Here is a 13968-nt window from a genome sequence, read left to right as displayed (position 1 = left end):
TGTAGCACTGGGACAGCAGGAGGGAGGGGTCATGTGTGTCCCCCATCCCAGTTCCTTAAGCAGAGTCCCCTCCCCTGCTCAGGGCCTCAGTTTCCCCACCCCCCATACAAACGTACAGGAGTAAGAGCCCCTGAGCGAGGGGTTGCTAGATGGGAGAGGCTCTAAGAGCCTGGGTCGTGTGCCCCCTACCCACCCACTCACTCCCCCCTGTACCCCACACCCTGAAGCCCTATTCTCCCCCAAGGCAGGTGCAGAGGAGCCGTGGCACTGGGTGTAGGCCCTTTATTGCAGGGGTGGGTCTAGGAAGCAGGCTGGGCAGTGCGGGGGGCCCAGCCGTCACCGGTACAGGTAGTCGGCCTCAATGTTGGCCGCGATCTCGGCCTCCCACTTGTCCCCATTGTTCAGCAGTTTCTCCTTGTTGTACAGCAGCTCCTCGTGCGTCTCGGTGGAGAACTCGAAGTTGGGGCCCTGCAGAAACCAGGAGAGCAGACAGTTGCCACCAGAGCCAACCTGCCAGCAGGGCCTCACCCCCAAGATAGAGACTCATGGACGGACAGACTCCACCGTACCCTTGCCCAGTGCAGAGACCCACCAGGACCTCTCTCCTGCCCTACAGAGACCCTCAGAGGCCAAGGTATATGAGGGCAGGTCTGAGGAGAGATCGCATGCCTGGCTCCCCCGGACACCAGCCCCACACGCAGCCGGTCGCATTCACCTCCACAATGGCGTCCACAGGGCAAGCTTCCTGGCAGAACCCGCAGTAAATGCACTTGGTCATGTCGATGTCATAGCGGGTGGTTCTGCGGCTGCCATCAGCACGTGGCTCGGCCTCTATGGTGATCGCCTGGTGGGGGGAGGGGAGAACACGGTCACCCCCGCTCCAAATACACTGGCACCCAGAGGGGACCAAACCAAGGCCTCCTTGGGATGAGATCCTAGGGAGCAGAGCGGAGCAGAGACCGGGGAACCTCACCACAGAAGAGTTGCTTACCTGGGATGCACCATGCCAGAGACAAGCATCAGAGAGAGGCTCTGGGGCTGGGAGGTTCGACCCCACATGGGCAACCCCTGGGGCAAGGGGGAGGCTCACCTGGGCAGGGCAGACAGCCTCGCAGAGCTTGCAGGCGATGCACCGCTCCTCTCCAGACGGATAGCGGCGCAGGGCGTGCTCCCCTCGGAAACGCGGGCTCAGGGGGCCTTTCTCAAAAGGGTAGTTGATGGTGGCAGGTTCCCGGAAGAGGTAACTCAAGGTCATACCCAGACCTAGAGGAGGAGCCAGGGGAGGTTAGAATCCAGCTGAGAACCAGCAAAGACACTAAGCATCACTCAGACCCTACACCATCTCCATGTGCCCCCCCACACTGCCAGCTCACTGGCACAGGGAAGCATCCATGCCTATCAGACCCTCACAGCCCACCTTCCCCCCCATTCTCAATCCGACAACCCCCACACCAGGTCCCACCACAGCCATCCCATTCCGGGTCCTGCCATCACAGCCCATCCTGACAGAACCCGGGGCTCACCTCGGATGAGCTCTGTCCACAAGAGAGTTTGAGCAACCCGGTCGGTGATGGATTTCATGTCCGATTTCACCTCCTGTACATTCACATGCTCTGTAGGGGAGACATAAACCATCACCGCCCTACACAGACCAACATGAAGGAGCTGGGACAGGCACCCATCCTCTGGATACCGTGCCCTGACAGCACCTGAAAGGGACTCTATGGCAACTTGGGCAATGGAAGAGATCTAACTTGGATTGTGTACCCCTTGGAGGAAGCGACTCTGGGTGCAGCCCCCTGGGGGGGGGGCAGGAGAAGCAGACTAGACTCCATGCCCTCCAGAATGGACTCCGGATGCTGTGCCCCCAAGGAGTGCTCTAGGGGCAGCCTTGGGGAGGGCCGGAGGCAGTACTTACTGTAGGACTTTCTCGAGGCTGTAACACTGAGCAGCCGGGTGAGACTCAGGCAGGGTGGTGTCCCTGGGGGAATCAAGGAGAAAGGTTAGAGAATGCTTCCAGCCCCAGGGGGCAGCAGAAGGAAAGAAGGCTCAGCCCACAGCCCTACAGTGTGGGGGAGCTGGTTGGTCTCCCTGCTGCTGCAGTCCTTACCTGTGCAGGAAGCTCGGCATATCATCCACAGCGCCGCCATGCTGAGCCCAGGGCAATCCTGCAGCACAAGGGAGGAGAAGGCAGTGTCAGCTCACACACTCTGCCTGGCACCTACCCAATACGGGCCAGCCCTGCCCACCAGCCCCTGAAGCCAGCACACCACACCCAGCAGACGGGACTAGGGGATGGCAGTACAGGGCACTTTCCCACAGGGGTCCTGCAGCTCCCCTCAGGGATGGGACCCAGGCATCCGAGGGCCGTAGTGCAGGTCACTTTCCCACAGGGGTCCTGCAGCTCCCCTCTCCAGGGATGGGACCCAGGCGCCCAGGGGTCATAGTGCAGAGTATTTTCCCACAGGGGTCCTGCAGCTCCCCCCAGGGATGGGACCCAGGCGTCCGGGGGCCGTAGTGCAAGGCACTTTCCCACAGGGGTCCTGCAGTTCCCTGCTCCGGGACAGGGACCCAGGCATGCGGGACGGGCCCTCACTCTGTTGGGGAGGGGCTGAGTGACCTGGGACCCATCCTGGCGGCATCTGGGTCTGGCGGGCAGGAGCGAGCCAAAGGGACCCAGGCGTCCTGCCCCGCCCCGCAGGAGCAGAGGGCGAGGCTTGTCTCGCCCCGCTCAGCTGCCGTGCGCATGCGCAGCCGCCTGCGCTCCTGAAGGTCCCAGTGACCCGAGCGAGGCCGGGAGGACAGACCCCGGGGAGGGAGGGGGGGGGGCTGCCGGGCTCGGGCCGGGGGCGGGGCCGCGCGCGCTGCGCGGGGCCGGGGAGCCGAACTCACCCCCGCGGGGACAGCACCGAGCACCCCCTACGCCACTCCGCTCCGAGCCTGCAGCGACCTGGCCAGGCCTGGGCCGGCAAGCGCTAGGGCCAATCAGCGTCCAGCTCGTGTCTCATTGGCTACGGGGCCGGGCGGGAGGCGGGGCGTGCGTTCTGATTCGGCAGCGCGGACGTGACGAAGGTTAAATGGGGTTAAATGATTGGCGGAGGGATGGGCTTTAGGGCGGGATCACTAGTGGCGGCCTGGGTTGTGTGAAAGGTGTGGGGGGGCGGGGTCACCTCCCGGACGGCCAGTCGAAATGGTGGATGGGGAAAGGGGCGTGGCCACGGCCAGAACGGCCAAGTGGATTGGCGGAGTGGTATGGGGGCGGATTTACACACATAACGGACACGCGGATTGGCGGAGAGCCGTGGGCGGGGGGCGTAGACTCCTTCCTATGACGCAGGGAGGGGGTGGGACGGGACTTTTCAGCGCACGCGTGGACGGAACGTGGGGTTTGATGGGGTGGGTGGCGTTAATCCGGAGTAGTAGGGCCCTGTGTGGATGAGTCTACACGGTCTCACTTCGGTTTAGCAGCGGCTGAACCAGTTTAGGGATACGTCTTCACTACCCGCCCTATCAGCGGGTAGCAATCGATTTATCTGGGATCGATCCCCGAACGCGCTCCCCGTCGACTCCGGCACTCCACCAGAGCGAGTGGCAATAGTGCAGTCGATGGGGGAGCTGCGGCCGTCGAGCCCGCGCCGTGTGGACCCAGGTAATTCAATCCAAGATACTTCGACTTCTTGGATTGAAGTTGAGTATCTTGGATCGATTCCCCCCCAGTGTAGACCAGCCCTAACTGTGCAACTGCAGTTAATCCGGATTAATCTTTCTGTGTAGACAAAGCTTGCATCCCCTGTGCCTTGGTTCCCCACCTGCAGCATGGGGGTGGGATCCACAGGGCTGTACTGCACTGGAGACCGTGGGGTGCTTGGACAACAGGGGCCCACACTGCCAGCGAGAGGGACCATGGGAAGAGGGAGAGACACCATCCTTGGGGGGAGGAGATTGTTGCTGAGGTTGGGAGAGCCCCTTACACCCCCAGTGGCAACAGCGGCTGCCCCCGGGTGATTGGTATAATCAGCCCGTAGCCAGAGGGACCTTTCCTTTTGGATGCGGGACTCAACCATGACAATGGGTGTATTGGGAGTCGTGCCCTTGTCCAGGCTGGCAAGTCCATTAGAGCCATGTTTGCTTCCTTTTGCTTTAGCAACGTGAATGGAGCTTGCATGTGCTGTGACAGTGTCCGCGTTTGGGTGCCTGGCTTTCTGGGAGCCATTTGCAGCCCTCTGAAGTGTGACTTCCCAAGGGGCTGTTCCTGGGAGTGTCCACACCAACCCCCTAGCTTTAGCAGGAGATGGAGGTTCTCAGCACTCCTTGAATCAGGCCTGGCCTTGCCTGAATTCATGGACTTTTGAGGTACTAACGTAATGAGCCCCTGGCTCAGCGAGCACCTACACAATCCAGCTCCTGTGAAACAATCAGTTCTCCCACGGCTGTCCCTCAGTGCAGGGCCGATTTGTGGGGGGGGAAGCTGGTACAAATTACCGGGGCCCAGCGGTCCGGAAGGGGGCCTGGCTTCCCCGGCCCTGTTTAGCCGGTCCGGCCTTGCTGGGCGGCCCTGCCCCAGTGCTCTGAGATTTTTTTGCAGGTGCCTGCAAACTGCTGTACGTTGCAGTGCATGGGAGAGGTGCCCCAGGCGACGCTGTACTGTGTGTGGATGGGAGGAATAAACGCCAGGGAAGCAGGGCTGCTAATGCAGGTCCCGTGGGCGTGACAGCAATGGCCAGTGTGTCTAACACATTAATTCAGAGGGGTAGCCGTGTTAGTCTGAATCTGTAAAAAGCAACAGAGGGTCCTGTGGCACCTTTAAGACTAACAGAAGTATTGGGAGCATAAGCTTTCGTGGGTAAGAATCTCACTTCTTCAGATGCAAGACTACTTCTGTTAGTCTTAAAGGTGCCACAGGACCCTCTGTTGCTTAACACATTAACTGTGGCCCAGGTCAGTGTGCTGCCTGCTGGGCACCTGGAGTGAGTGGAGGGTGGGCTCTGTGCTGTGGCTACAGGACATGCTCAGCACAGTGTGAACGGCTAGTGCCACACACCACAGTCAGTCAGCAGGGTCCAGACGGCACCATTTCTCCTCTGTGCCAGCCTTGCCCCTGACACTGCTGCAGAAAGCCATAGGGCAGCACTTACCTGGCCCCCTCCTGGCTAGATGTGAGCTGCTGGCCTGGATGAGACTCATGTTAGAGGAGGGAGGCTGAGCAGGTGTGTGAATATTCAGGGCTGCCAGGAAGACCAGGGTTCAATTCCCTGCTCTGCTACAGAAGCCCTCCATGCCCTTAGGCATGTCCCTTAGCCTCTGTGCCCCAGCTCCCAGCTGTGCAATGGGGCTCACAATCCGGCCCTGCTGCACTGGGGGTGAAAGGATAAACACACAAAGGCGGGTGAGGTGTCCAGATACTGCAGTGACAGGGGCTGGATCAGGGCCGGATCCAGGCACCAGCTTGTCAAGCAGGTGCTTGGGGCAGCCACTCTGGAGACGGACGGCATGTCCAGCTATTCGGCAGCCGGTCCCTCACTCCAGCTCGGAGCGAAGAACCTCCCGCCGAATTGCCGCCGCAGATCGCGATCGCGGCTTTTTTTTTTTGGCTGCTTGGGGCGGCCAAAACCTTGGAGCCGGCCCTGGGCTGGATAAGGACCTGAGATAGAGAGTGCAGCTGTTTACCCCAGTGCAAATCTCCTCGGACTCGAATTGTGTCCCTAAGGACCAGCCCTGGGCCAGGGGACATGCCCAGGACAAGGAGGGGAGCTGGCAGCCACATGGCTATGGATCCCAGCTGATCTCCAGCCTGCCCCAGGAGGAGCCAGATGGGGAGATCGGGGTCAGTTGCCCTGGGGCTCCTGCCTTCTCTTTGGCCCTCATGTGCCCTGTTGCTGCTCACACCCCCTTGGGAGCCCCCTGGGAGGGAGTAGCACCCCCTCATCCTTGGGGAAGCTTTTGGGTGAAGGAGCTCATCCCTTCCCAGGGGCCTGTGCAGTCCAGGAGCCATCCCATGTCGCCAGGGGATAGCAGGTACCCTGTCCTTGGCAGGCAGTGGCTGCAGTCCCTAAGGGGTGCTCGGGGCACTAGGAGAGGTGTGCTGGGATAGCTATCCTGATAGGAATATCGTGACAACATCACTGTAACCAGGTGGGCAACCCCCAGGGGAAAGTCCGTTTGCCAGTTCCCTGAGCAAAATAAACTATAGTGGCAAAAGGATTTGGATGTGGATGGTTTAGCTGGGTGTGCGCCAGAGCTCTAGCTGGTATAGGAATGTGAAGAAATCACCCCCATATCCCGCATCGCTAGGCCAGCGTACGTTTCTAGGGTCACTCCGGCCTCAAACAGCTTTGCCCAGCTCCAGGCGTCTGGGAACATGGGCAGGTGGGTGGCTGCGTGATGGTCCCATGTGGGGGTGCTGCCAGCCTGGTGATTACCAGAGCACAGGCACTCGCTGCTAACGGGAATGGCCCATGTTCCCAGCCTGGACACCCACCTCTCCATGCCCAGACCTCTCCAGGAAGGAGCTGTTTGCTGTGTTCCCCACACTAACCTCCCTGCTGCGGCTCTCTGTTCCCCTCTGCTTGCTGCACCGGGTCACAGGGTTAGGGCTCCCTCCAACCAGGGGCCCTGGCACTCGGGCAGTGGTGCCTCCTCAACCTCCTGGAGGCTCTGTGCCACCCCCAAACTCTGCCTCCCTTTGAATGAGGTTCTGCTGACTCCTGTCAGTGGCCTCCTTCCCCACCCGCTGCAGGGCCCCTGAGCCTGGATAGCCCCCCTGCTCCTGGTCGATGCTGGAGTAACTGACTGAGGCACTGAAGAACCCAGGCGTCCTGAGGCCGGTCCCTCGCAGCTGCAGTCAATGCTCCCCTGCTGGTTGGCAAACACGGAAGGCACTGTGGGGTGGGGCGCAGGGGGTGCCACATGGGGTGGGCTGAGGACCCATCCAATTTAACTGCTTGCTGGGGGGGGGGGCACTCAATTGGGAGGAGCTGTGAGGACAGAGCAATGGCCAAGGGCCAGGACATGAGCAGGAGCTGACACCCTGGGAGTCGTCACACAGTCATGGGAACACACACACAGGGTGGGGCAGGTAACGAGAGCTGATAGGACGGCAGGGGGAGTTCCTAGCTGGCTGGGGAGCAGTCACGCTGGCAGAGAGCATAGGGCTGCAGGCAGCTGTGGGATGGAGCCGCCCAGGACGGAGCTGTACTGGCTCTGCCATGTTATCCTCGGGCAGGCAGGGCAGTGATGCTTACCAAGCCTGCTGGCCAGTATGGATGCCAGGCTCCCGCTAGGGGCAGCACAGGGGGTGGGTGAGTCCTGCTCTGGGCCCAGGAGAGGGACTGGCTGGGGCCTTTCCCATCCCTGTGGATTCCAGCTCAGGGGACCTTGCCCCAGGCACCAAGGCTGAACCCTGTAGACTCTGGTACCTCCACGCAGATAAAACACTAACCCTTTGTCGTGGATTGTGGGAGAGTTAGGGCCCTGCACCCCTCTTCCCGAGATTCACTGCGAGACTCAGCCAGCCAGTAAAGCAGAAGGTTTATTTAAGGACAGGAACACAGTCTCAAGCAGAGCGTGTAGGTACGACCAGACCCCCTCAATTAGGTCCCTCTGGGAGGTTCAGCGAGCTTAGACCCCAGCTTGGGGTTCCCTGCGTTGCACCACCCAGCCCCAACCGAAAACTAAACTCCCAACTCCTCCCGCTGCTCCTCTCCTTTGTTCAGTCTCCCGGGCAGAAGGTGTTAATTCTCCCCACCCCCGTTCCTGGCTCAGGTTACAGCTCAGGTAGCTTCCTTCAAGGGAAGTCGCCCCTCCTCACTGCAATCCCCCTGCAACATTCCCAGGTCAAATCTGCCCTGCTCCCTGCTCCGTCACACCCTTGAACCAGCATCAGGCTCATTGCGGCAGGTTGGCACATCGGGAATGCCAGGCAGCCGGGCACCGTCAGCACAGCAGCTCTTGGAAGCCCCGGCAGGCAGCAGGCTGGGTGCTGTGCAGAGAAGAGGTAACGCCAGTAAGGCTGAGGGTTCCTGTGCCCCCCCTTACTCAGGAGCCTGGTGGGTCAGCACTGCGTGAGTCTGGGGGAAGGTCACCCCATTGGGGCATTGCCAACAGTGGAGATCCTTGAGGAGAGCACCCACAGAGAGAAATGGGGACATCAATGCATGGAGGGCAGCAAGGCCAGGGGACTGCCCGGCCCACATACACCTTGGCACTCACCAACTGCCCCTGCTAATACAGGCCCAGTACAGACTCTGTCTCTCTTCTGGGCGAGTCGGGCAGGCCCTGGCACCCTGTGCCTGTGCCCAGCAGCTTTGGGGAGTGGGTGCCTTGGTCCCTGTTCTCTGGGCTTTCTTGTTGAGGCCAGCCCTCCCTCCTGTGCCCCAATTGGCTCCACCCGCCCATGGGGATTGCCGGCGTGAAGCACTGAGCAAACAACACTGCCGAGAGGGCTGAGTCGGAGGAAATCCCTGAGAGAAGCCTGCAAGGTGCCGAGCTCCCACCTCAACAGCACCCAACTCCGGAGTGCATGGGCAGCACCTCAGGTACACGCCCCTCGCTGAGCCACTGCAATGGGGCGTCCGGCCTGGAGCAGGGCCTTTCCCCTCTAGGGGTGCCTGCTCCGCTCCGGCCCCAGGGTGGGGCACTGGCTGGCTGGGGGTGGAGGGGGAAGGAACATAGGCCCTTTCCCCTCTATGGGGTGCTGGCTCTGATCCAGGCCCAGAGCATGCAGCCTGCTCAGGGGGGCAGGGAATGGGATATGGGCCTACTCCAATCCAGCCCTGGGGAATGGGGAGGGCAGGCTTGCTCGTGTGTGTGTGTGTGGGGGGGAGAATGGGAAATGGGCCTTTCCCCTCTAGGAGGCGCCAGTTCCTATCTGCTCCCAGCATGCAGGGCTGGCTGGCTGGCTGGCTCAGAGGGTCAGGGAACGAGCAGGGGGCCTTTCCCCTCTAGGGGGTGCTGGCTCTGATCCAGGCCCAGGCCAGGAACGAGTTGGAGTCAGTGCTGTCTGATATCTCCTGGTGGCCCCGTGTGGACAGCGTCAGGGTCTGTAGACTGGGTCCAGCTCACCAGACGGCTAATGCAATAAGTGCAAATAGCACCTTGTGGGGACGTGTCAGCGTGGCTGGGCTCTGGGGCAGCTTCCTGCCCCCTTGCCAGAGGAGGTCCCAGCCCTTCTGCTGTCTGGTGAGTGAGTGGAGCCAGGAGAGGCTTGTGGTAAGGCCCTGGGTGCTGTGCCCAGCCCTGGGCTGGCGGCTTGAGGACCACCCGGGATGCAAGGGCCAGAGACCCATGCAGGGATACTCAAGGCACGGTGGGCAAAAATGGGCTCTGAGTGGGCCCTGTACAGACCCCAAGGGACACCACTATTTACCTCTCTCCATTCTGAAAACTGACCATTTATTCCTACCCTTTGTTTCCTATCTTCTAACCAGTTACCAATCCATAAGAGGACTTTGCTTAATAGGGATCGTGTCAAAGGCTTTCTGAAAGTCCAAGTACACTGTATCCACTGGATCACTCTTGTCTACATGCTTGTTGACCCCCTCAAAGAATTCTAGTAGATTGGTGAGGCATGATTTCCCTTTACAAAAACCATGTTGACTCTTCCCCAACAAATCGTGTTCATCTATGTGTCTGATAATTCTGTTCTTCACTACAGTTTCAACCAATTTGCCTGGTACTTAAGATAACTCGCTGATCGGCCTGCTTTCTCAGTATGAGGCAGGAGTGCTCCCCTCTTGCACTCTCCTGCTCGTGCTTCCTCCTGGTATCCCATTTCCCCACTTACCTCAGGGCTTTGGTCTCCTTCCCCCGGTGAACCTAGTTTAAAGCCCTCCTCACTAGGTTAGCCAGCCTGCTTGCGAAGATGCTCTTCCCTCTCTTCGTTAGGTGGAGCCCGTCTCTGCCTAGTACTCCTCCTTCTTGGAACACCATCCCATGGTCAAAGAATCCAAAGCCTTCTCTCCGACACCACCTGCGTAGCCATTTGTTGACTTCCACGATTCGACGGTCTCTACCCAGCCCTTTTCCCTGCACAGGGAGGATGGACGAGAACACCACTAGCGCCTCAAACTCCTCGATCCTTCTTCCCAGAGCCACGTAGTCTGCAATGATCCACTTCATTCTTGGCAGTATCATTGGTGCCCATGTGGAGAAGCAGGCAGGGGTAGCGATCCGAGGGCTTGATGAGTCTCGGCAGTCTCTCCGTCACATCGTGAATCCTAGCTCCTGGCAAGCAGCACACGTCTCGATTTTCCCGGTTGGGATGGCAGATAGATGACTCAGTCCCCCTGAGGAGGGAGTCCCCGACCACCACCATTCGCCTCCTTCTCTTGGGAGCGGTGGCCGTGGAACCCCCATCCCTAGGACAGCGCATCTCATGCCTTCCAATTGGAGGAGTCTCCTTCTGCTCCCTTCCCTCAGATGCATCATCTAGTCTACTCTCCGCATTAGTACCTGTGGAGAGAACATGAAGACGGTTGCTCACCCGTATCTGCATTGCTGGTATGTGGACGCTCCTCTTTCTTCTTCTGGAGGTCACATGCTGCCAGATTTCTTCACCGTCCCTCTGTTCCCACTGCGCAGCCTGCTCTGATTCTTCAGAACGTTGTGCCCGTAGAAGCATATCCTGACGTCTGTCCAGGAAATCTTCATTTTCTTTTATGCAACGCAGGGTCGATACTTGTTTCTCCAGACCTCGAACCTTCTCTTCCAATATGGAGACCAGTTTGCACTTTGTACAGACAAAATCGCTCCTGTCCTATGGAAGAAAGACAAACATGGGACATGAGGACCAGCCCTGGGACAGGGGAGAGGCCCAGGACAGGGAGGGGAGCTGGCAGTCAGATGGCTGAGTCCCATGGGTCCCAGCTGCTCTCCTCGGGCCTGTTCGGGCCTGCTGCCCGAGCAATATGCGGAGATCAGAGCCAGTTGCCCAGGGGCTCCTAGACCCACATGTCTCCTCTCACTGCTCAGACCTGTCTGGGGTGGGTCGCACCCCCTCCTTGGACAAGCTCTCCCCCGGGCAGAGAGGCGGGCTAGCGGCTCCGACAGGTTTGGCCTGTTACAAGTGCCTGGGAACGTAGTGGGTGGGGTGGCTGGGTGACAGGCTCCTGCTCCCCGTCCTAGCACGCACCCAGGAAGGAGCTTGCGTTCGCTGTGCACCCCAGGCTAAGCTTTGGGCTCTCCGCTCCCCTCTATTTACAAAAGCTCAAATACGCTAATCCTGAGACCGAATCATATCTCCCCCGGGCTGCCACCACCCCCTACCCCATAGGGACCCCTCAACACTCTACTGAACCCAGCGAGGGCCACAAGCCGAGCGGTGTTCTGTGCTCCTCTGCGCCCTCCACTGCGATAGGCTGCGTCCCCCCTTGGAGCTGGGTACTGCTGAGTACTGTGCCAGTGACCTCCTTCCTCACTGGCTGCAGGACTCCCGAGGCCCCCGAATCCTGGAAAACCCCAGACTCCTCATGGATGTTGGAGCAAATGGCAGAGTCACTGCAGAAGCCAGGCATCCGGAGGCAGCTGCTCTCCTGCTGGATGGCAAACACAGGAGAGGAGTTGTGGGGTGCTGGGAGGGATGTCCCCTATCTTGGCTGTAGCCTGGGGCACCCTTCTCCCTGGGTGGGGTAGGAAGTGACCCCTTGAACAACAGTTGGGGAAATCAGGATAAGCCTGACTCCCTGCAAAGCTTCTCGTAACCCAGCAGTTGCTCCAGGCTCCCAGGAGCCGGTGAGGGAGGGAAGCAGGGTTCCCAGCATTGGCAGGCCTGCTCCAGGGCTGTGTCGACACCCCTGAGCTGTGCACATGCAAGGAACCCATTTCTCCTCCTGGAGATAACCCCGTTGCCCCAGCCCCTGGGACAGAGAAAGTCCCCACCTGTCCCACACATCCAGGTGGGCTGCATCAGGGTCTCTTGGTTAAGGAAACACACATGACCACCCTCTATTCTGTCCAGCTGCTGTACCCATCACGGGGGATTTCCTCAGTCCATCCACGGTAAACCCTTCACATCCTCAGCTCCAGCAGGTCACCCCGCCCCCATGCCAGGTGCAACATTTGTGGGGCATTTCCCTTTGCAGCTGAAAACACTATTGCCCCCTTGGCCCCAGCAGTTCATTCAGGCCTTGCCAGGCTGTTTCCGCTAAAAGCAGAAACAGAGGCTACATGTCAGGGCTGTTCTTTGGTGCAATCCTGTTTCTGCCCAAAGAACACAGGCAGAGTCCGGTCCCCTGCGCCCAGCAGGAACAAACAGGAGGCAGGTCCCTTACTCAGAAATCCAAGTCTGCTGCTCCCAAAGGCAGCCCGGTCTCTGCTTCCTCCAGGGCCCCGCTCTCTGCTGCATCTCTCGCTGCATGGCTGCTATTTCACTCACAACCAGTCAGTTTCCCCCTCTTGCCCCACCCTCCACATTTGCAATCAATCCCAGAGAAACTCCTTCGCTTGTTTCAGAGTGGTAACCGTGTTAGTCTGTAGCAGCAAAAAGAATGAGGAGCATTTGTGGCACCTTAGAGACTAACAATTTTATTTGGGCATAAGCTTTTGTGGGCTAAAACCCATGAAAGCTTATGCCCAAATAAATGTTAGTCTCTAAGGTGCCACAAGTACTCCTCGTTCCTTAGCTTGTGATTAGCTTTGCCATGAGGTTCATTGCCTTGGACAGTGGCTTCCTGCTGTTTCCAGCTATCACTACACAAAATTATATTTAATTGCTCCGTTCCTTTGGCCTGAAAGACAGGTGCTTAGCACAGCCATTGGCTTTAACCAGGTCTATGACTTTCTATAGATCAAAGACACATTTGTTGAAAGCCACCAGCACCTTCCAGGGTAACAACATGGACACAAAAGGAGACACCCCAGGGAAGGCGCCCACGGGTAGCGACACAGGCAAGATGGACTCCACAGCTGCTGGGTGAGGGGCCGAGTGCCTAGAGACACCAAACTCTGGGTCACCATAGCTGTCAGGGAGGTGTGGTGCAGAGCCGAGTGGGTGAACTAGCAGGTTTAAGGCTTGGGGCAGCCGGACCCCCCACACACAAAGGGGACCCAGGCCAAGCCCTGTTGGCTGCAGCAGGGTTAGGGCCTCGGAGGGGAGGGGCAGTGCTGGGCTCTTGCGCTAAGCCACCAGTCCCTGCCCCTCAGAGCATCTCACTGGGGAGAGCACCCAATGGCAGAGTCTCCTCCCAACCAAACCAACACTCAGCATGGCCCAGCCTCACACGGACAGCAGGGAGCCATGGGCCACAGGCCCTTAGGGTCACACCTGTGTGGGACGCTGATGGGAGGATAAATCAGTAACTCTGACCACCAGACCCCACTGCCCTCCCCAAGCCAGGAAAGAACACAGGAGCCCCAGCCTGCAGCCCTCCCCCACTCTAACCACTAGACCCCCCCCCCCCCCCCGCAAGTTGGGCTACAGCCCTGGAGTCCTGGCTCACAGCGCACCACTCTAACAGGCAGCAGACCTGCCTGCCCTCTGCTCTAATCACCAGACCCCACCCTCCCAGAGCAGGGATAGAACCCAGGAGTCCTGGCTCCCAGCCCCTCCCACTTCTCTAACCCCCCCAAACCCCTCTCCCCTCCCAGAGCAGGGATAGAACCCAGGAGTCCTGGCTCCCAGCCCCTCCCACTTCTCTCCCCCCCCAAACCCCTCTCCCCTCCCAGAGTAAGGATAGAACCCAGGAGTCCTAGCTCCCAGCCCCTCCCACTTCTCTAACCCCCCAAACCCCTCTCTCCTCCCAGAGCAGGGATAGAACCCAGGAGTCCTGGCTCCCAGCTCTGCACTGCTGGGCGCTGGCGGCTCTACCTTTCTGCCCTGGGGGGCGGAGCCATGGCCGCATCATTGGGCAGGAAATCACAGCGAGTGACGGGCCACATGATCCCTCCCCTGGCTCAGCCAATCACCGTCCTCCTCTCGAGGTCGGCTGCCCAATCACCATCAGCGTAACGGGAAGGGGGCGGGGCTGTGCCAAT

General features: G+C 59.5%; 1 protein-coding gene across 3 annotated transcripts; it reads right to left on the bottom strand.

The window, feature by feature from the left end:
• Positions 1-267: 267 nt before the first annotated feature.
• NDUFS8 (NADH:ubiquinone oxidoreductase core subunit S8) lies at positions 268-3021 on the bottom strand. Of its 3 annotated transcripts, none has more exons than XM_034761662.1 (7): positions 2893-3021; positions 2111-2168; positions 1919-1981; positions 1524-1613; positions 1091-1263; positions 716-844; positions 268-468 (listed from the first exon to the last, which is right to left on the bottom strand). In XM_034761662.1, exons 2-7 carry the CDS (start codon positions 2148-2150, stop codon positions 337-339), a joined length of 627 nt encoding a protein of 208 aa, XP_034617553.1. In that variant the 5' UTR covers positions 2151-2168; positions 2893-3021; the 3' UTR covers positions 268-336. The 3 variants fall into 3 exon arrangements, with proteins under 3 accessions (XP_034617553.1, XP_034617554.1, XP_034617555.1); XM_034761663.1 differs by lacking the exon at positions 2893-3021 and adding an exon at positions 2597-2710; XM_034761664.1 differs by lacking the exon at positions 2893-3021 and adding an exon at positions 2621-2644.
• Positions 3022-13968: the final 10947 nt, after the last annotated feature.

This window comes from Trachemys scripta, chromosome 2 (genome assembly GCF_013100865.1).
Source record: "Trachemys scripta elegans isolate TJP31775 chromosome 2, CAS_Tse_1.0, whole genome shotgun sequence".
NCBI lineage: Eukaryota > Metazoa > Chordata > Testudines > Emydidae > Trachemys > Trachemys scripta.
This window is presented reverse-complemented; position numbering and strand designations above follow the sequence as displayed.

Bases quoted from the DNA above. Each gene is read 5' to 3' on its own strand.
- NDUFS8 (XM_034761662.1), bottom strand. From the start codon at position 2,150: ATGGCGGCGCTGTGGATGATATGCCGAGCTTCCTGCACAG. The intron at 1,264-1,523 runs GTGAGCCCCGGG...CTCCTCCTCTAG, and splicing joins GTGGACAGAGCTCATCCGAG to GTCTGGGTATGACCTTGAGT. The intron at 469-715 runs GTGAATGCGACC...TGGTTTCTGCAG, and splicing joins CTGTGGACGCCATTGTGGAG to GGCCCCAACTTCGAGTTCTC.